Source organism: Zingiber officinale, chromosome 3A, assembly GCF_018446385.1.
Source record: "Zingiber officinale cultivar Zhangliang chromosome 3A, Zo_v1.1, whole genome shotgun sequence".
Classification (NCBI taxonomy): domain Eukaryota; kingdom Viridiplantae; phylum Streptophyta; class Magnoliopsida; order Zingiberales; family Zingiberaceae; genus Zingiber; species Zingiber officinale.
Window position 1 is genome coordinate 1,758,878 of NC_055990.1, and position 22,260 is coordinate 1,781,137.

Here is a 22,260-nt window from a genome sequence, read left to right on the forward strand (position 1 = left end):
TCATGAGTGTGTGTGACTTTGCTAAACTAATATTTGCTTACTTTGTCAGCGTAGTTTTCTATCGAACAACATCAGTATCGTAGTGGCGTTGCATTTCGAAAAATAATAAGGTTCTTAAAAATTAACATCAGTTACTATATTTTAAAAATTAACACTACTTTGATATTGTATAAATTCTAAAATCAATATTAGAATAGTGTTGTTATTTGAATGCAACACTATAATAATTGAATAATAATAATAAAATGAAAATAAATGTGTATTTTGAGAAATCTAAAAATTCAACACGTCTTTTATAATTTCACAAGGTTAAGTATAACTTTTGGTCGTATATGAAAAGATGGTATAAGAATTTTTTTTTTTTTTTTTGCTCAACTAATATTTGCTTATTTATGCATGTAGGGAGATATGGGAAAAAAAAAAGATTAAATATATAATATATAAACTAGTAGACCAATGAATAGGCGATAAATATATAATATATAAACTAGTAGACCAATGAATAGGCGAACGTAACTTCTAAATTTTCCAAAATGAACATTTATTTCCTATTTTATTCATTCCAAAAAAAAGATATAGGTGTGTATTTTAAGAATTCCGCAATTTTAATTGTAGCTTTGGTCAATTATCGTATATAAAAAGATTGTATAAGATCTAATTAATTTAAGTTTTCTAAAAACTCTATGAGGATTCAAAAATGTGGAATCGTCATATTAGTGACCCTCTTAAAATCGATCTTACGAATATGAAAGGAGGTAAATACAGATACATAGTTGAAAGTGCATATATAGTCGGGACGTTAACCCCAGACAATGACACCTCGAGAATTGAACTCTGGATCTTTCGGTTACGAAATCATGCGCCCCCAACTGTACCACGCCTGGGGACTCAACTCTATGAGGATTCAAGCAACTAAAGCATGAGATCCATGAAACTGAGTTAACGCATGCCGATCTTCCAGTCCTTCCCAACCGGTTTGCAACTGTATTTGGAAGGCTTCGGTCTTGAACGACGAAGCTTGTGTTTCAAAGAGAACAGATTTGGGGCAGAGGAAGAAATGTACACGGTCATCACTTTCCCCTCCCAATCCAAACCTGATCACAAATGTACACGATCGCGGCTCAATTGTAAGCTGAGGAACATATGGTGTTTAGTGATCGATCGCTAGTGATGTGTCAGGGAAGCGAACATGGGTCGACGGTGACCATCGTCAAACGCCTGGATTCAAGGAAGGTGGCGTTCCGGTGCCGGTGTGCGCTGGCAGAGGAAGGACGACAGCTTATATTTATTTACACATTCAATAGAAATTAGACCCGCCCCCCTACATTAGTAGTGTTGATGAAATAGATACTAGACAATGGGTTGTCGTGTACAGAGGAAGGCTAGCATTGGATATTCTGAAAGAGCTAATTCAGAGGATTAAGTATTCTCAATTATACGGGTATATATAGTTTGCATGTGTACCTGCTAAATAAGATTAACTATTCCAGAAAGTGCAGAACAAGGGCAATTCTTTGGTAGGTCAATTAAGTTTTATGAGTTGCCGTGTAAATGAAATACAATGTTTTTTTTAATGCCTCAAATACAAAGAAAGTGTGATTCTATCAAATGACAAAAAGCAGCAGGTGAAGTTTTGATGGATCTTAGAAGTTTACAATGGTACCTAGACTATGCTGTTTCATATCCAAGATAAAATCTACACAATAAAACTTAGAATTAAGTTTATTTGCAAACAATTAACCCTCTAAAAATAAACAGAATATAAACACAAGATGCAGTAATTGGCATCCGTCCTATCACTATATTGATATGAATAAAAATCAACTGGTTGGCTCAACTTGGGGAAAGGTAAATTAATCTTCCCCAAAACTATCCACGCAGACAAATATCCAAACATGATACATTTGATAGTTGTAAATGGGTAAAGAAGGATTATTTTTACTAGTTCAGCAAAAAAAAAAATCAATAGAAAGCACATTTTAATCGAATAAAAGGAAAGTTAAATGAAAGTCAATCTAAAGATAAAGCCAGAAGCTGCACACCATGCAAGAATATCAACATACAGGGACAAAATTAAAATGTCATCAAGTTCATGGATGTCTGTAACTCGTTATAGTGAAAAGTACCATGATATTTGGGCTATTAAAATTAGAGCTGAATCCACATAAAAGTTTGACTATACAAGACAATGGTCATGCAAATCAATGATCTCAAATCTTTGTCGGAGGCTTCTACCAATCAAACACTGAATAATGAAAAAGCGGTAGTTCATAAAAGGTGAATAAGTAACTTTAAGACTTTCAGTCTGAGTCAGGTCTACCAGGAAAGTTTTCTAAATTATGATTATTTGTCATGATAATTCAATAGGCAGATTAGATTTTAGTGACCTATAGGTTGTTAGAGAATAAATGTTGAACAACATAGATTGACATACAAAGAATTAAGTAGCTTTAATGAGGTGGTTTTCAAAATAAAAAAAAATAGGGCATACCAGCAGATAGAGAATAGCCATCACTCCATAGCAGACAAGGGGAGAAAAGAAGAAAATTGGAATAACGCATCGGCTACCTGGAACAGAAATGATACTAGCAATGTTACTCATTGAAACAGCTCATCATAAGCGAGCAGCTTCTTTAAGAGAAAGGTAGAGGTCATGAAAAAAAGTTAATTAATCCCTTAGTTACCAATGTTGAGACTTGAGCGAAGTTGAGATGCATGCCATGAAAAGACAATAAGTTAGAGGCTGAGGGAAACAAGTTTGCAGCACTGTTTTAGTTCAACCTTGTGGGAAATAAGGTAAAAAGTGCTATTAGTACTACCAAGTACCAATAATAGCAAAAACACACATGAACCAACTTAAGGACATGAATTGTGAACTCTAGTAGTTCCCACATTGTGCATCAGCAGCTATGACTTTTAGGTATTATTTATGAAGAAAATGAAGCGCAGGCGAAATTTTGATGACCTTTTGGATCATATATAGAATATTTTCTCACATTTAGTCCAAAACTAAGGAGTAAATGTGTGGAGAAAAACAAGAAAGAAATGGTGCAATATTCGTTTTATGAATAATATAGATAATGAAGAGCCACTATCAGACATAGTTAAAAAACTACTGAGGTTGGCTAAGAGAACAAACACTCGCCAAATCCTGCAAAAAATGGCCAGTTGGACTCAAAAAAATCGAGTCTTCTATTCAAGGTTACATTAGAATAGTTCCACTTGTACCATACATAAAAAGAACAGAATATAAATCACCATTCTCTAAATACCTAATTCTAGGCTAAACTTATGAGAAGACTTTCTCAGTGGAGAAGGCAAATCAAACTTGATTAGTTGAGATAAAAGTAATGAATCAGATGGATAATTATAAGAACTTTCCTAGCCAAACATCTTATTTTACTGACACATACTCAAAACAGTAGTAAGCATACATCCAGGAAAGAAGCAGAAAATTAATGCCTTGCCAAAATAAGGAATGAAACCTGTTGCAAAAACCTGCAATGCACAGTTAATTAAATATTAATGTATCACAAAAACAATAATGGAAAAAAAACAATATTGTCAAAGAAAGTTAAGGCAATAATGAATAAATGCAGTGAGCATGATTGAATCACCAAATACACCAGAAAAAAGCACACCACTTAACCTCTATGAAAAAGAGGGTCAACAAAAGGATGGAATAAATCTGCTCGCCAATTGCAAGACACACACTGTTAAAAAGATTTGGGCATCAAAAACAAAAACAAAAAATGTTTACCCCAGCCAAACAATTTTATTAAATATAATTTCATGTTCTTAAGATACTTGGATATACCCTTCAAACCCCCCCCTGGTATCTCTGTAGTACTAGTGCTCTGGGATTCTGTTAATTCATTTTTTCCATATGCTTGTGTTGTTGATTCTTTACTTTTCAGCACTTCAAAAGCATGCTTGGCAATATCATTGTACCTGGTTTAGAATCAGTAAAGAAGCCTAAATTTAGGACAAAGTAGAAATTAAACAAAATAGTAACAATGATAAATCAGATCCCGAATATATATAATCTGCTGATTCTGTACAAAAAATATATATATAAAGTAAAATATGAAGTCCAGCTGTAGACAATCTACTGCCAAAATGATGCTATAATTTGATACATTTTTTTGATAGAGAAAAAAGTGAATTGCTAACATAAAAGTTTGACAATTAAGTTGCTAGTTGTTACTGCATAGCATTCAGTGGATTGTTATCCTGACCATACCTGAAAATTCTTATTCAAAAGTATATTTTGGAAAAGATCAACAAAATGGAAAACTGTAGTAACAACTACAATGAAGCCTGAATTAAATTGATGATATTCTTAAGAAAGCATTGTCCTTGATTAGATCTATTGTATGGGTTCTCTGTGTTTTCTTATGCCTCCAGGTTGAAGACAACTAACCACAAACATATAAATTAATAATTAATCTAATTTCTAACTTCATATGTTGTGTGGGCCGTGTACTAGAAAATCCAGTCCAAGCAATAACATCCACTGCATACACAACAATGATGGATCAAACAAGAGTCACAATATGGAACAGTTGCAGATTGAAGAATTTATCAAATTAGATGGAAACTAAAAATCACAACCCACCATAACGTCCTTAGAACAAAGCTGAAGATGTACAGAGGGTAGAACCAGAAAATCTGAAGACAAACATTAGATTCCATCAGATACTGTATAACAATCTTAAAATATGTAAAATATGTAAAGCTTTGACAAAGGCAATATGTAAACAATGATAACCGGATAGATATCATGGTTCTATTCCCTTTCATGATCTGATCATATTACAAATCGATATCTTAACTTTAACAATAGAGAATTTGTAGCCATTGTAGACACCGTTTAATCTGGTATGTGCACTATATACAGTCAAACTAAGCAGATAACAGAGAAAAGTTTGATGCATAGTTTTCAAGAAAAGAAAGAAATCACAAATTCTCCTTGCTTATTTTGAATGGGGAGCTAGTGCTCAGATCTATTCTAAAGATTATGTAGATTCACAATAAATCACCTCCCTAATATATAATTATTAGTAAATATCTGTATGTCAATATGTGTAGGCACAATCTGATTAATCACTAGAAAACTCAAACTCAAACTCCGACAATATATGAATCAATTTGCATCATCCAGAAAAAAACTTAGCTCCAACATTTCTATGAAACAGTTACCAACACATCGTAGGCACCTTCCAAGGGTCCAAACAAAAATATGAGCTCAGGGTGAGAACATAGTTCCCAAAGCAGAAGTTAAATGCAGTAAATTTCCTCAGTCAATTTGTTCTTCAATTACAAGTTCTTGTTTAACCCATTATCATGAATGTTGTAGAATGAATAAATATGCCATCATAGGTGTATTCGTGAAATTTGGGTTACATTCTGTTGCAATTCATTCATGCATCAAGCTTTAATCAACTTGGCCATGGGAAGATATTAAAGTATAAATCAATAAACATATACTTGAACTTTTGGTTTATGTAGTTCTCCAATCAAATATTTAAGTACCAACAATATTAACTGGGTGTCTATAAAGATCATTTCTAGTAGACCCTGTTCATGTACTGAGGTGTAGAACATCAAAATTTCAAGTAGTCATCCTAAGACCTTTCAGCAGTATGAATTCAAATAAACTTTATAATGAAACTAACTAAGGGCATTTAACTGAATTGAAAATGTGGCTCTTATCAATTAATAACTAGCTAACTCAATTAAATATCATGGTAAACTACAAGACATTAAAAGTAAAGTAAGAATGTAGTTGCTGATGCATTCTATGAAGGGCAGCACATCAGGACATACATAGACAAGTTCAATTAGGATGGAACGTAACAAGGCATAGAATGGCATAACAGCTTTGTGATAATAAAGATGCTCTGCATTAAATTGTTCATACTGATCAGGCAGTATCCACAGAAGAATTGGGATGACCACGGGTTTCAGAATAAATAAACTGCACTCATGTAAAATACAGTATGTCATGATACAAAAACTAGAAATTTAAGAGAGTGAATTATATAGGGATTTCATCACAGTTCACACGCCTAAAAAAAACTCAAAATCTGTAGTACATAAGGCAAACAAGTTTCAAAGTCACAGAAGAAGCTTAGAGATAACATAATATAATAAGGTGGAATTTGCAGACAAGGTTTAAGAAACCCATAGAATTTACCATGTCAATAAAGAAATAAAACCTACGCAGCTTGCTATGTGATAATCAATAGCAAAGCACTTCTGATTTTCATTCTCCAATTCAAAACTATACAAACGAACCAAATTAGAACCTCAGCGAAAAAATTCGAAGCCTAAGGGTGAGGGTGATGTCAATACCTTCCCAGAAAAATAAGCCCGTTCAAGAGGAAGCACTGGCCGGTTCTAATCAACAATATCCGAGATCTGAGTTGTCACAGCAAATCTAGATTAAGAATGGACTCCCGGACAACTAAAATTACTGGAAATAGCAGAATAATTGAGGGGGAACAGACGAAGGACCTCGAGCAGAAGCTTGCGACTCTGCGAAGGGAGCAAGCTTCTTCGAATCCCGCAAGCCAAGGGAAAACCGTGGCGTGCATTGCAAGAGACGACGCCATGGGGATGAACAGACGGACCAATAAAATAAATAAACTGACCTTTCTTTTAAAAGATAAAACTTTCACTTCAACCCCTCAGAGTTTATGTAATCTTTCAATTTATCATTTAATTTATGAAAAAAATAGAATAAACTGATAAAAATTACGATTGGGTTAAACAGAATGAACCAATTTAAAAATTGATTGTTTTAGAATTTTGATTTTTTTATTCCATTCAGATTGAATTTTAAATTTTTTTATTTGATTAAATCAAAATAAAAAAATAAAGTTTCAAATTCACAGAAGAAGCTTAGAGATAAGATAGTGTGTAACAAGGAGGAATTTGCAGACAAGAAAATGCTGAAATTCAAAAAACAAGTTGGATTTCAAAAAAAACACACCTAACCTTACACACCTTGTACAGGCTAAAAAAAATTCTATTTGAATTTTTTTTATTTAATACTATAATTCAAACATTAAACCTTAAAAAAAATCTAAATGACTTAATCACAAGTCAAAAAAAATAATCAAATCAGAAAAAGATATGCTACTATAAAAGTCTGCACATATTCCCAGCACATATCCCCTCAGATGGATCTAGTGACTAATACATGAGGTGTTGTCATCAATGAAGTCTGGGGTTTGAATCTCGGTAAAATCGAGGTAATGTCTCTCTTATGTGCTAGTTACTATTCCAAAGGCTAGTAGCTGCCCGTAATTTACCTCCTCCGTGTTGGTCCTGGGACGAGTTGATGGAGATGCTAGGGGTGAACATATTCATCTTTTGCCACCAATATATATCTCAAAAAAAAAAAAAGACTCGAGTTTTAACTTGCACACTCGTCCATGCATAATTTTATGAACGACTAAGTGAACTCAGAATACTCGAAATTGAGTCGAATGCTCCGATTGACTTTCGGATCCTTGAGTTTACTTAGTTGCCTATAGAATAATCACACATGGACTAATGTGCAGGTAATATAATATACCGTATTTCGAAAAATATTGATTATGTTAAATATTTGAACGATGATCTTTTTTTTCTTCAAAATAATAATAATAATTATGATTGAGAATGTCGACGAGTTGAACTCGAGATTGATTGGGTTGTAAATCACCAAGGAACAAGGGTGTCTTCTTGAAGAATCGTTGAAACTAGGATGGAGACAAAGAGGAGGAGAATTAGAATGATGGCTAGAGTATCTAACTTTGTCACTCAGATACTCAAGTAAGTCTCTGGCGGAGAAGAGATGCAAAGAAAATGAATAGCAGAGTATGCAAATATTGGAATGTAATGTTTGCCTCCATGTGCGGGAACGAACTCTTTTTATACTTGTCGTGGAATATCTCTCTTATGGGTATTAATTAGCAATGTAATGTGTATCATACACTTATACAAGAGAGATCTCATCACATATGAGGGTAGGATATGTATCATACTGACCTCACACGCTCTAACAACCTTGGTATGGTCTCCCGTGCCCTAATAACATCAGTCTCACATGCCTTGTCCTATTGAGTAGTTGGGTTGTGGGGTCGCTCGGCTAACGAGCTTAGCCCATAGGAGCTTTGAGCTAAAAGTAGGAGGTAGCATGGAGCCGATGAGCAAGAGGCAGTACAGAGCCAGGGACAAAGGTGACATGGAGCAAGGGCAAGAAGCGGCATGGAGCCGAGAGCAGGAGGTGGCACGGAGCCAGGAGTCAAGAAGCGGTGATCCTGTCCGGAATCTAAATCAAATGAAGGTTGCATGAGTTGTTATGCTGGCATTGATGGAGAGGCAACTGAGATACCTTCCTCGTATGCGCTTCCAAAAATGGACTCCAACGTGGTGCTGACAGACGACGATAACTGAGCCAGTGGTACCTGAGCTCTGCGCACACTCAGACAAGTACATGGGTGTTAAAAGCCAAAAATCAGGGAAAAAGTCCCCGGAGCAGGCCTCCGACACTCAAATCAGGTCCTTTTTCTCCAAAAGAATAGTGTGCGAAGGAGAAAGAAAATAGAAGACAAGTGTGAATGTGCGAGAGAGCGTACGTGCACAAGGGAGAGAACCTCCCTTTTATATGACAGTGTGTACCTTCTAGAGCCTGACTAATGTTAGGGAATATCGGATGTCAGGATTTGTCGGGTGATGGAGGACACGTGACATCCTCCTATAGACTGAAGGAAGGTTTCATTCGTGAGTGGGTGCAGACCGTTGGAATATTCCCTGACATGCAACAGTTATTCTCTGACAAACGGTTACGATTCTCTGACCTGGTTGTCGTGTAGCGCCTCCTGTCCCAACTGGTTATGATTCCCTAGCCTAGTTGTCGTGTAGCGCCTCCTGTCCTGACCTTCTGGCCCGATCGGGAATGAATAGGGCAGTTCAGGCTGTTCTGTTGGGGATAACACTTGACCTAAACCTTGAGGGGTCGGGAGCTGTGATAAGATCGTCCAGGAATAGACCGAGAGTTGGCTGATAGGGAGTTAGTTGGCTGAGAGAGCTAGGCTTGGATATGACCGGGTCGTGAGAACCCGACCAGTCAGATCCAAGTTAGACGTTGCCTCGATCGCCTCCCCCCATGTTTTAGACCAGGGTGTGATCTAGAGTCCTGTCCTGCGAGAACCCGGCCAAGAACCATGTTGCTGATGTAATTCCCCGATCCTGCCTCTCATTTCCCTAACCGCCGACTGTCATGTCTTTTTGACTTTTAACTGTCACGTCCCCTTGACTTCTGACTGTCACGCCCCCTTGACTTTTGACTGTCACACCCCCTTGACTCCTGACTGCCCGACTTTATCGGACCCCACTATTATGCACTGTATCACAAGCCTCCCCTCTAAGTCTAGTCGAAAGAGGCTCAGGTCCGACTAACTAGACTTAGACTCTGGTTTCTTATTCCACCATGGCGTCCTTAAATGCTGCATCTTTTCCCAGATCCTCGGATATGCAACCTGATTAATTACCCAATCAATCTTGGGAGAAGGGCCTCATATCTTTGAAGCCGACTCTTCACACCTTCCTCTTTAAAAGGCTCGAGTCTCCCTGCACCATTGTACTTTTCTTGCTGGCTTCTTCCGACCATGGAATCCACCCCTGAGTTTGATGAGGTGTCATCTCTATGCCAACAACTAGCTCATATGACTCAACTACTCGCCCACAAGGCTACTACTTTAGTCGAGATAACGTAAAACAGAGATCTTCAGTCTTTTCTCCGCCAAGACATTGAGAAACTTTGGTTAACCGTCAACTCGGGCTCGGGCTGAAGTAGCGTTGAAACAGAAAGCTTATGCGGATCTGGAGAGCTAGGCCCAATTGCTGATTTATCTGAAAGAGAAACACGCCGCTTCCGTAGCCCTTCTCAAAGAAGAAAATCAGCATAAAGATGAAACTATTGCTCGGCAACGCCGCATTATTCAATCCACCAAGGCAGAGCTGATTCAAGCGCGATCTTACTTGGAGCAGGCAGGCCGAGCGAAACACCTTTGCTCAAGCTACCAACCAGTTACTGACATTGAAACTGAACTTTGATTACTTAGATGTCTCTAATGTGGAAATGAGAGTTTGAGGGATGCCCCCTGTATTTTCTTAAATAAATGTAAATCTCGTCGAGCTCCCGTCTTTATTTCTTTTTGACTATCTTCCTTGGCTCTTCTTTACTTTAGGCATGCCCCGAGGGAGGTTAGTGAAGGCTTTGCTTATCGATAACCTGTCCAAGAAGAAGGCTGACCCATGAGTTACTAATCACGGGAGTGTGTCTACTTATAGTTAGTGTTAAGTCGCAAAGGCGGGAGTCGAAAATCCCACTTGAGGAGTCAGGGGTCATGAGAGCATTCTCACTTATAACTCGAGTAGAGCGAGAGTTTGGAAACATGAGAGCATGCTCACTTATAACTCGCGCTAAGATAAGAGTCTAAAAGCATGAGAGTATGCTCACTTATAATTCGCGCTGGGGCGAAAGTCTGGAATCCCGACCGAGAGGTCATTGGTCGTGAGAGCAAGCTCACTTATAACTCGCGCTGGGGCGAGAGTCTGGAGGCGTGAGAGCATGCTTACTTATAACTCGCGCTGGGGTGAGCGTTTGGAATCCCGACTGAGATGTCGTTAGTCGTGAGAGCAAGTTCACTTACAACTCGCGCTGGGATGAGAGTCTGGAGGCGTAAGAGCATGCTCACTTATAACTCACATTAGGGCGAGAGTCTGGAGGCGTGAGAGCATGTTCACTTATGACTCGCGTTGGGGCGAGAGTCTGGAATCCTGACTGAGAGGTCGTTGGTCGTGAGAACAAGCTCACTTATAACTCGTGCTGGGGTGAGAATATAGAATCCCGACCGTCCTAACTAGGAAGCAATATGGAGACTTGGTCGGAAAGCGATCTAGAGGTATGACCAGGAAGTAATCTGGAGACCTGATCGGGGAGCGATCGGGAGGTCTGACTAGGAAGCAATCTGGAGACCTGACCGAGGAGCAATCTTAAGGTTTGACCAGGAAGCAATCTAGAGACCTGACTGGGGAGCAATCTGGAGGTCTGACCAGGGAGCATTCTAGAGACCAGACCGAGGATGCGATTCTGGCGAGCAACATCTGTGGCTTGAAGGGATTGTGCTCAAGGACTTAGCTTGATGCTCTTGCCGCCATTGGGAACGGTTCTACAATATTCATGGCCTATTGGTCAAAAGGGCATGAGGCTATTGAGGCTTTCAGCGTGTCGGTCGGCCGATGGGTCAAATTCTGATGCTTTTGGCAGGATAAGCAAATGTTTACTAGTCTTTGAGCATCTTTCTGCAAAGTGGGTCAGAAATACCCGACTAGTAATGCTTTTCAAGCTAGTGTCCTTCCTCCCGCATGGTTGCCGCAACATCCCTGATATACTTCTTTCAAAGCATACTCCGCCTCTTCTATTCCTAAGCATTTGAGTAGCAGTCTGGAGGATGCTCACTTGTACAGCTAGTCCCCTATCAGGGTATACATATGAGCTCTTTTCCTTATCAACCTAGCCTCTTTCGGATCAACAGGGAAGGTACCCCGTTGAAGATAAATGATCATCGGATCCCTCCAATCGATTAACTCCTCCAGGTTGTTCTGCAGGTCTATCTGAGCTATTAGGTAGGTCTGGGCTATTGACTTGTCCAGCACCCAAGTGGTCAAAAAGCTGTCCATTTTAGTAAATTCATCAGCTCTTTGATTATCCGATCGGGGAATCTTAACTCCTCAAGGGCTCAGCCGACCCTTGCTTGAGGGTGAAGAGATAGTGCTCTGTCTTCTGGTACTTCCTGCTACTGGCGAAGTGGCGCAGGAAGATAGTTTTGAAATCATGGAAGCAAGTGATGGACTCGTTCGACAATCCATCGAACCATTTCTGTGCCAAGCCAGATAGAGTGTTCAAGAACTCTCGACACTTAATAGCGTCGCTGTATTGATACAACAACGCAGCGTTTCAGAACTTGAGAAGATAATCCTTCGGATACTTGCTGCCATCATATTCTCCAATGGCTGGGGGCTTGTACCCCTTCAGTAGCTTCTCCTCTAGTACCCTTAGAGAGAAGGACACTTGTGTTGGTGCAACCTTAGGTCAAGGTTGACCTGGTTGACCCGACTCGAGTTGACGTGACTCGAGTTGTATTTTGATGTTTGACTTGGGAAGATTGTCAGGGCAACCTTAGGTCAAGGTTGACCTAGTTGTGTTGCATGTTGATGTTTGACACTCGTGAGAGAGTTCTATTCTTGATGTGGGACAAGAATAGATGTTTGGGAGATTATTGGTGCAACCGTAGGTCAAGGTTGACCTGGTTGACCTGATTCGGGAAAAGTCCAAGTATGAAGACTTGGCACGGAAAAGTCCAAGCAGGGAGCTTGGCACTAGAAATGTCCAAGTATGGAGACTTGGCACTGGAAAAGTCCAAGCAGGGAGCTTGGCACGTGAAAAGTCCAAGTATGGAGACTTGGCACGGGGAAAGTCCAAACAGGGAGTTTGGCACGGGGAAAAGTCCTGGTGAGTGAAGCCAGGCATTCGGGAAAATCCTGGTGAGTGAAGCCAGGTGAAAATCCTAGTGAGTGAAGCTAGGTGAATGGGAAAGTCCTAACTGGGATGTTAGGCAGTGTGGAAAGTCCTGGTGAGTGAAGCCAGGCAGTGGGAAAGTCCTGGTGAGTGAAGCCAGGCAGTGAGAAAGTCCTAACTGGGATGTTAGGCAGTGTGGAAATCCTGGTGAGTGGAGCCAGGTGAAAGTCCTGGTGAGTGAAGCCAGGCAAGGGAAAATCCAGATGGATCAGGGATGATCGGACTTCTGGTGTTGGAAAGTCCAAGTAGGTCAAAGGGATTGATCGGACACTTGGCAGGGAGTTCTAGCAGGTCAAGGGAGTGACCAGATGCTAGGGATGAAGTACCAATAGGTCAAGGTTGACCGGATATTGGTTTGGAAGTCTTGGGACTTGGTTTGGGCAAAAACCAAGCTCTGGATCGGTCACCAGACCGATCCAGTGATCTGTTTTCTCGATCGGCGGTGACCGATCGATATCGAAGCTCTTTCGTTGATCGATCGGTGACCGATCGCCAACAGAGGCGAAAAGGCGGTGATCGGTCCACGGCCGATCGACCATCTGTCGATGCGGGACCGATCGGAGACGATGTCGCGGAAGCACAGAGTTGGGATCGGTGCGTGGACCGATCCAGGTTGTCTTTGATCGGTCCACCGATCGACGCACGAAGGTTACGTACGACCGATCGGTCGATGCGGGACCGATCGATAGCCTGATCGGTCCATAGACCGATCGAGCTCCTCAACGGCTAGTTTCTTCGCTTTCTTCTTCGCGGTATAAAGGGTGAGGGCTTCTGCTGGTTGCTTCTTCTTCTTCTTCGAAGTTTTCTCCTCACTAATTCGCTCTCTTCGTGCTCCGAGCTTTGCTGAGCTCAACCGCTGCTGAAGCTTCGCGTGAGCTTCCCCGACAGTTTTCTCGACTGGCTTGCTGTTGCATCTGTCCGTGGAGTTGCTACTTCATCCGGGACCTCAGTCGACGAGAAGGCAAGCTTGTTTGTTTTACATTCATTTTGTTCTTGCTATTCTCTTGTACTCTTAGCTTGCTGTTGCAAGTGATTGTGGCGAGGTTTCTCCACCCACAAGGAGTTGATATTAGCCGGTTCTCCGGGGACTCATCCACCGACGGATTGATAGGGCTCGTCCACCTTACGGACACGCCGAGGAGTAGGAGTATCATCTCCGAACCTCGTACATCGCTGTGTTAAGGTTTGATTTTCTTCTCCTGTTTTCTTTCTACTTTGTATTTCCGCTGCGCTAACCTAATCGTAGGAAGAAACGCGAGCGATTGGGGTCGGCTATTCACACCCCCCCTCTCTAGCCGTACGAAGGATCCTAACAAGTGGTATCAGAGCGAGGTTCGCTCTTCGTCGGATTCACACCCGTGGGAGCACAAGCTAGAGATGGATCTCTATGGAGAAGACGTCACCATTCCACCCTTCTACGAATGCGGCGACTTCGCGTATTGGAAGGTAAGGATGAAGTACTTTCTTATGACTAACATAATGAATTGGTTTTGTGTACAAGAAGGTTTTACTCCTCCGGTGGATAAGGAAGGAAAACTTCTTGAGAAGAAGGAGTGGACGAAAGAACAAATTCACAAATCCGAAATCAACGAAGAGGTAACGAGAATAATTGAATTTTCATTGCCTACTAACATCTTGTGTAAGATAGGTTACAACAATGCCAAGGAATTATGGGATAACTTGGCCAAGTACCATGAGGAGAGCTCCACTTCAAGCCATGAAGAGGAGACAAGTGAGTCATCAAGTAGCTCACATCATGGAGGAGAGGAATTAGAAGTTGAGGGCTACTCAACATCCAATGAAGAAGAGGAGGAGAGTTCTTCTTCAAGTTCGGAGCAAGAAGAAGAAGCTTCTACCTCCGGGAGGGATGAAGAAGAGAGCTCGCATCCACCCTCAACCCTAGGTAACTCAAGCAATTTAAGTTCAATTAAATTACATATTATGTGCTTTGAGTGTAGGGAACGTGGACATTACAAGAGTAAATGTCCAAAGAGGGTAAGAAAGACTCCACCGGCGCCAAAGGTCAAGGAAGCCGGAGTCCCGAAACGCAAGGGCAAGGAGCACATCGTGTGCTTCCAATGCAAGCAAAGGGGACACTATAGGAGCCATTGTCCAAGGGGGAGGCAACCTCATAAGGACAAAAGGCCAAACACATGTAAAGGGGGAGCTAAGGCAAACCCTAAGGTAACCTCTAAGGTTCATTTTTGCAATTCTAATAAAATGCATGCTAGGAATTTTATTGCACTTGTCGATAATAACAAACATGATAACCTTAGGAATCAATACATGTGCTTAGGAGCTAAACATGTGAATCTAGATAAGGATAATTCTAGAAAGGCTAACCCTAGGATCAACCCATCTAAGGCTAAGGATAACCTAGGTAGGAATCCTAAATCAACTAGACATATGCCTAGGAATACCTCAAGGAAGAGTGATAAATCAAAAATTGAGGTATTAGAGAAGGAGAATCAAGTCTTGAAGTCAAGACTTGATACTTTGGAAAAGACTCTTAAGAACATGGAGAAGTCATCTCTAGTGTTTAAGAGTCAAAAACCCAAGTCCAAGGACAAGAAAGGTTTGGGTCACAAACTTAAGTCCCAAATGGTCAAGCCCACTTATCATAATGTTCCATTCGATTATGGAACAAAACCTAGGGCTAGGAAGACCATTACCAAGGTTACAAGGGGAGTCACCCCTATAGTTGACCTTGACGAGACCCAAATGACCAAGGCTTCAAAGCCTAAGAGGGTCATTAGGAGGGTTGCTAGGGAAGTCATCCCTAGTGAATATTTAGTGAACCCAATGAGCTCAAATAGGTATTGGGTTCCTAGGAGCATCTTCTCTACCCCATAAATGGGTTAGAGAGTGTCAACTCCAATAAGAAGGGTAGTTAACCCAACTTTGAGGAAATTGACACTCAAGGAGCATTTTCAAGGTTTTTGGAAACCTTTGAAAATGAAATGGAATAATCTTTGTCATTCCCTCCTTGGAAGAGTAAGTTGTGCCAAAGTGAGAATATATTAATCTTACTTTAAATTGACACAATTTTGAAAAACCTAGAGAAATATCAAATTGGGATTTTGATATTCTCTTAGGTAATCAAGGCAATCCGGGCCTTAACTTAGAAGTGCTACTCTTGTAGAATTTTAAATGGTATAAATCAAACAAGAGATCAAGAAATGCCAACTTGGGTTTTGACATTTTCTTGGAGCACTTTGGGCAATCTAGGATTAGAATTTAAGTTAGCTAAGTGATTAAGGATACTTAGATAGGTAGTCTAGGTATTTTATTTGTGTTAACTTACCATGGTTGTTTGCCATATGTCATGTCATGACACCATATTTAATTTATGATCATTTGAAATGTCATGATAATGCTTAGGTTATTATATGTCATGCCTTATTTAAGTTTTCAAGCTTTATGCCATGACATCATGACATTGGCACATGTTTTTACTTATGATATCATCTATGCCATGTCATCATCTCTTGCATTAATAATCAATGAAATTGATTTAAGGATAAAAACACATTATGATATTGAGATCAAAGTGTAGTTTAGAAAATGCATGAGAACTTAGCCTAAGTTGACCTTAACCCATATCTCACATCAAATTGACTTGAATGTGGTTTGATACACCTTAGATGTGTGTGAGATATTAGGATCATGAGTTAGGATCAAGGTGCATAGTTCTTGTACCTAGATGAGCCTAATTCAAGAAATGGGGGATCATAGGGAAAGCTTGTGTACAAGTCATGTGCATATAGCCCTAAGATTGTGGTCCCAAATTAAAAGGTTTAAAATCATTTTGAAATTGATTTGAAAAACCTTGATGAAGCTTTCCTAGTGATAGCACTCATCATTGAACATTGTGATACAAAACTGACTTAACTTTGAACTATTTCAAAGTTTTCGAATTTTGTATCAAGATTTGAAAATAGAAACTATTTTCATAGAAAATTATTTTTCCATGATAGTGTATGATATGAGGAATGTATCCTCAAAGTTTCGTAATTTTTCGAATTTTCTGGAATTTTCTAGGAGTTTCTGAATTTCCGGAAGGAAATCGAAATTTGATCAGAGTCTGGATCGGTCGGACCGATCCAGGGAAGCTCTGATCGGTCTGCGGACCGATCCAGAGTATTGTGGATCGGTCTGCAGACCGATCCAGTGAGTTCGGGACCGATCCAGAGGGGTTCTGATCGGTCCGGGGACCGATCAGGGCGTGCCAACCTGCTGAATTTCAGCTGTTGTCTGAAATTTCAGTTATGGAAGTTGTGATTTTGGATTTCTAAAGGTTTGGAACTCTCAAAGACATTGTTGGTGCAATGGTCAAGGGGGAGTTGACCTTTAGGGGGAGTCTTAACTAATTGTCAAGGGGGAGTTGACTTTTAGGGGGAGTTTTTACTCCTTAAGACGTTTGAGGATTAGTGATATGGGATTATCACTAAGTTGATTGTTGAGTTTAGTATCAAGGGGGAAATTAAGAGTTTCAATGAAAGGTATGGGACTTTCATTAGGAAGAAACTCTTGACCTTGATACTCTCCTTTTTCTTTTTGATGTGTGTCAAAAAGGGGAGAGTGTTCATTGGAGAATTATTGGAGAACCCAAGTTAGGTTATCGGGTTAACCTAAGCTAGGGGAAGAATGTCAAGGAATGTTCGAGGAAGAACATTGGAATTCTTTTTGATGTGTGTCAAAAAGGGGGAGAATTATTGGAGAACCCAAGTTAGGTTATCGGGTTAACCTAAGGGGAGAATGTCCAGAGAATGTTCAAGGAAAGAACATTGGACATTGGAAGATGATTGAAAACCTAAGTTAGGTTATCGGGTTAACCTAACTTGATTATGGTTTTGTCAAACATCAAAAAGGGGGAGATTGTTGGTGCAACCTTAGGTCAAGGTTGACCTGGTTGACCCGACTCGAGTTGACGTGACTCGAGTTGTATTTTGATGTTTGACTTGGGAAGATTGTCGGGGCAACCTTAGGTCAAGGTTGACCTAGTTGTGTTGCATGTTGATGTTTGACACTCGTGAGAGAGTTCTATTCTTGATGTGGGACAAGAATAGATGTTTGGGAGATTATTGGTGCAACCGTAGGTCAAGGTTGACCTGGTTGACCTGATTCGGGAAAAGTCCAAGTATGAAGACTTGGCACGGAAAAGTCCAAGCAGGGAGCTTGGCACTAGAAATGTCCAAGTATGGAGACTTGGCACTGGAAAAGTCCAAGCAGGGAGCTTGGCACGTGAAAAGTCCAAGTATGGAGACTTGGCACGGGGAAAGTCCAAACAGGGAGTTTGGCACGGGGAAAAGTCCTGGTGAGTGAAGCCAGGCATTCGGGAAAATCCTGGTGAGTGAAGCCAGGTGAAAATCCTAGTGAGTGAAGCTAGGTGAATGGGAAAGTCCTAACTGGGATGTTAGGCAGTGTGGAAAGTCCTGGTGAGTGAAGCCAGGCAGTGGGAAAGTCCTGGTGAGTGAAGCCAGGCAGTGAGAAAGTCCTAACTGGGATGTTAGGCAGTGTGGAAATCCTGGTGAGTGAAGCCAGGTGAAAGTCCTGGTGAGTGAAGCCAGGCAAGGGAAAATCCAGATGGATCAGGGATGATCGGACTTCTGGTGTTGGAAAGTCCAAGTAGGTCAAAGGGATTGACCGGACACTTGGCAGGGAGTTCTAGCAGGTCAAGGGAGTGACCAGATGCTAGGGATGAAGTACCAATAGGTCAAGGTTGACCGGATATTGGTTTTGAAGTCTTGGGACTTGGTTTGGGCAAAACCAAGCTCGGATCGGTCACCGGACCGATCGGTGTCTATGTTTTCTCGATCGGTGACCGATCGATATCGAATAAGCTCTGTTCGATTCTTGTCGATCGGCCCGTGACCGATCGCAACAGAGGCGGTGATCGGTCCACGCACCGATCGGGCCATCTGATCGATGCGGGACCGATCAGAGACGATGTCGCTGAGAGTTGGGATCGGTCTGTGGACCGATCCGGCTATAGGTCGATCGGTCCACCGATCGAAGGTTACGTACGCATGGTTTCGATCGACGGGGGACCGATCAGCACAGGGCCTGATCGGTCCATAGACCGATCAGGGTTCTAGCCGTTGCGACGCAACGGCTAGTTTCTTCGCTGTTTCTTCTTCGCAGGTATAAAGGGGCTGAGGGCTTCTACAGGGCTTCTTCTTCTTCCTTCTGGAAGTTCTCTCCTGCCTGAAGCTTCTGCTTCTTCTGGTGCTCCGAGCTTTGCTGAGCTCAACCGCTGCTGAAGCTTCGCGTGAGCTTCCCCGACAGTTTTCTCGACTGGCTTGCTGTTGCATCTGTCCGTGGAGTTGCTACTTCATCCGGGACCTCAGTCGACGAGAAGGCAAGCTTGTTTGTTTTACATTCATTTTGTTCTTGCTATTCTCTTGTACTCTTAGCTTGCTGTTGCAAGTGATTGTGGCGAGGTTTCTCCACCCACAAGGAGTTGATATTAGCCGGTTCTCCGGGGACTCATCCACCGACGGATTGATAGGGCTCGTCCACCTTACGGACACGCCGAGGAGTAGGAGTATCATCTCCGAACCTCGTACATCGCTGTGTTAAGGTTTGATTTTCTTCTCCTATTTTCTTTCTACTTTGTATTTCCGCTGCGCTAACCTAATCGTAGGAAGAAACGCGAGCGATTGGGGTCGGCTATTCACACCCCCCCCCCTCTCTAGCCGTACGAAGGATCCTAACAACTTGTTCATCAGGTTCCTCTCGAGGCTCCTCCCGGAGGACTATATCTTTCCCCTTCTTTGAGTACCTGGGCGAGGAGCTCTCCTCCATAGAGGCTTGCGGTTACTCTTTCTTATTATAACAGTCTGGGCCCTTGTGATAATAGTCTGGGTCAGGTTCCCGATAGAAGCCCGGGAGAAACTCCTCGGGTTGTTTCCTCTTTGACCCCCTATTTGAGACGTGTGTTGGGTCTTTAGAAACTGCCAGCATCTTGTATGGTCGCGATGCGATAGTCTGTTTTTCGGAAGCCGCTCACCTCTTGGCTTCCTTAAATAGTTCGTACTCCCCTGTCGTCATGGTCACGTTGATTCGTCCGGTCTCCTCCATCTTCACGCTCTAGAACAGGTGAAGAAATTCTCATAGACAGCGCCGAATTGATCATGTCCGGAATCTGAGTCAGATGAAGTCTGGATGAGCTATTGCTGGCGTTGACGGAGGGGCGACTGAGACACCTTCCTCGTATGCGCTTCCAAAAATGGACTCCCAAGTGGTGTTGACGGATGACGATGACTGATTCGGCGATACCTGAGCTCTGCGCACACTCAGACAAGCAGACGGGTGTTAGAGGCTAAAAACCAGGGAAAAAGTTCCCGGAGCAGGCCCTCCAACGCTCAAGTCAAGTCATTTTTCCCCAGAAGAACAATGTACGAAGGAGAAAGAAAGTAGAAGATAAGTGCAAATATGCGAGAGAACATATCTGCACAAAGGAGAGGACTTCCCTTTTTATATGACAGTGCGTACCTTCTGGAGCCTCACTAATGTCAGAGAATGTCGAGTGTCAGAACTTGTCGAGTGATGCAGGACAAGTGACATCCTCCTATAAACTGAAAGAAGGTTCCATTCGTAGGTGGGTACAGACCGTTGGAATATTCCCTGACATATAACAGTTATTCTCTGACAAGCGGTTACGATTCCTTGGTCTGGTTGTCGTGTAGCGTCTCTTGTCCTGACCTTATGGCCCGACCGGGAATGAACAAGGCAGTTCAGGCTGTTCTGTTGGGGATAACACTTGGCCTAAATCTTGAGGGGCCTGAAGCTGTGATAAGATCATCCAGAAACCGACCGAGAGTTGGTTGATCGAGAGTTAGCTGGTTGAGAGAGCTAGACCTGGATATGACCGAGCCATGAGAACCCGACCAGTCAGATCCAGGTCAGACATTCTCTCGATCGCCTCCCCCCATATTTTAAACCAGGGTGTTTGATCTGGAGTCCTGTCTTGCGAGAACCCGACCGAGAATCATGTTGATGACGTAATTCCCCGATCCTGTCTCTCCTTTCCCTAACCGTCGATTGCGACATCTTTTTGACTTCTGATTGTTATGTCCCCTTGACTTCTGATTGTCACATCCTCTTGACTTCTGACTACCACGTGCCCCTTAACTTTTACCTGTCACATCCCCTTGAATGCTGTTTGTCATAACCCCTTGACTCTTGACTATCCGATTTAATTGGACTTCATCATTATGTACCGTATCAAACGACATTGAACCGGGAGTAAGAGACGGCACAAAGCTGAGATTCAATCTGAGAGCCGATTGGGGGCCTTCTAGATACCTTAAGCGAAGGTATAATCCGAGCGACAAATGAAAAGACAGACCTTCTCTTGACATTGACCCTACCTCAGCATGACCTCTAGTCTTTCGAACACGTGGTCTTCTTTGATTACCTTCCTTATTGACGTGGATATGGTTTAGGGCAGGGGAGGAAATAGGAGGAAAGGGAGGGGCAGTTTGGGAAAATGGGGAGAGAGGGTTTTAAGGGAGTATTGTAGCATGCAGAAGGGGAGGTTTTTTTGGTTCGTGTTTTCGTCGCCACCAACTCCTTCTTCCTCCTCATGCTTCTCGTCGGAGATGACACCGACGCCGACGTCGGCCGCTGGCCTCGCCACCTCCTCTCCTCCCTCATCGCCGTCGTTCCTCCTCTTCCTCCCCACAGTGACGGCGACAGCACCATCTTCCTTCTCGCTGCGCTGCCGCCGGCCCGACGACCGCCCATCTCCCCCCTTTTTTCCTTCTCCTCTCGACGCCTGCGACGACAGTGCTGCTCCCTTCATCTCCCGCGTGATGCCGTCGCCGGAGAGACCCTCTACCGCTCTCCTCCCGACGCCGGCGACAGCTCCTACCTTTTCTTCCTCCTCCTCACAACACCGGCTACAACCCATCCTTTCTTCCTCTTCTCCTCACGATTCCGTCGTCGAACAGACCGGTCGCCACACTTCTCCCTTCTCCTCGCTGCCGCCAGGTCCTGCCTGCGCCGCCTCTCCTCTTCCTTTCATCCTCTCGCCGCCGACGACAGCAGCCGTCGCCACCCCTCCCCCTGTTCAGCGCCGCCTCCCTCTCTATCTCTCACACTCGCCGGTAGTCCGTACGTCTTCTACCTCCTCATATCACTGCCGACCAGCATTTCCTTCAGCAGTTGACGCTGCTCACAGCTGGTTGAGGCCGCCCCAGGCGGTCAACGAAGTCCACAGCCAGGAGTCAGCTTCTTCGGGGAATGGTAATGTCCTCCGGACCGTCTTTGTTAGTGCATACCTCTTTGATCCATCTGATCATACCCGTCTGACGACGATCCAACATTCCGTTGTGACCCTTCGATTTAGACTGTCTCCAGCTTGTGAGTCATGGTTGTTCCCGGCCTTCGTGTCGTTTTATTGTGTTTTGGCTTTTGTGCCGATCTGACTTGTGTAATGTAGTCTGGCCTACGCGCTTATCCGGCCTGTGTGTCGTGTCCCGACCTACGTGCCGATCTAGTTTTCCGGCCTGCGTGCCGATCTTATGTGCCGGTCTGTGTGCCGGTTCGGGTTCTGGCCTGTGTGTCAATCTCATGTCCCGGCCTGCGTGCCACTAGTACTTCACGGCCTGCGTGCC

The 22,260-nt window shown here is 42.6% G+C and overlaps 1 protein-coding gene across 1 annotated transcript; it reads right to left on the minus strand.

The window, feature by feature from the left end:
• Nucleotides 1-3,461: 3,461 nt before the first annotated feature.
• On the minus strand, nt 3,462-6,630 carry LOC122050974 (protein EI24 homolog). The gene is made up of 7 exons (XM_042611856.1): nt 6,520-6,630; nt 6,358-6,423; nt 5,830-5,980; nt 4,619-4,671; nt 3,818-3,951; nt 3,650-3,713; nt 3,462-3,498 (listed from the first exon to the last, which is right to left on the minus strand). The coding sequence occupies exons 1-6, from the start codon at nt 6,615-6,617 to the stop codon at nt 3,667-3,669; spliced, it is 549 nt and encodes a 182-aa protein (XP_042467790.1). The 5' UTR covers nt 6,618-6,630; the 3' UTR covers nt 3,462-3,498; nt 3,650-3,666.
• Between the last annotated feature and the right edge of the window lie 15,630 nt (nt 6,631-22,260).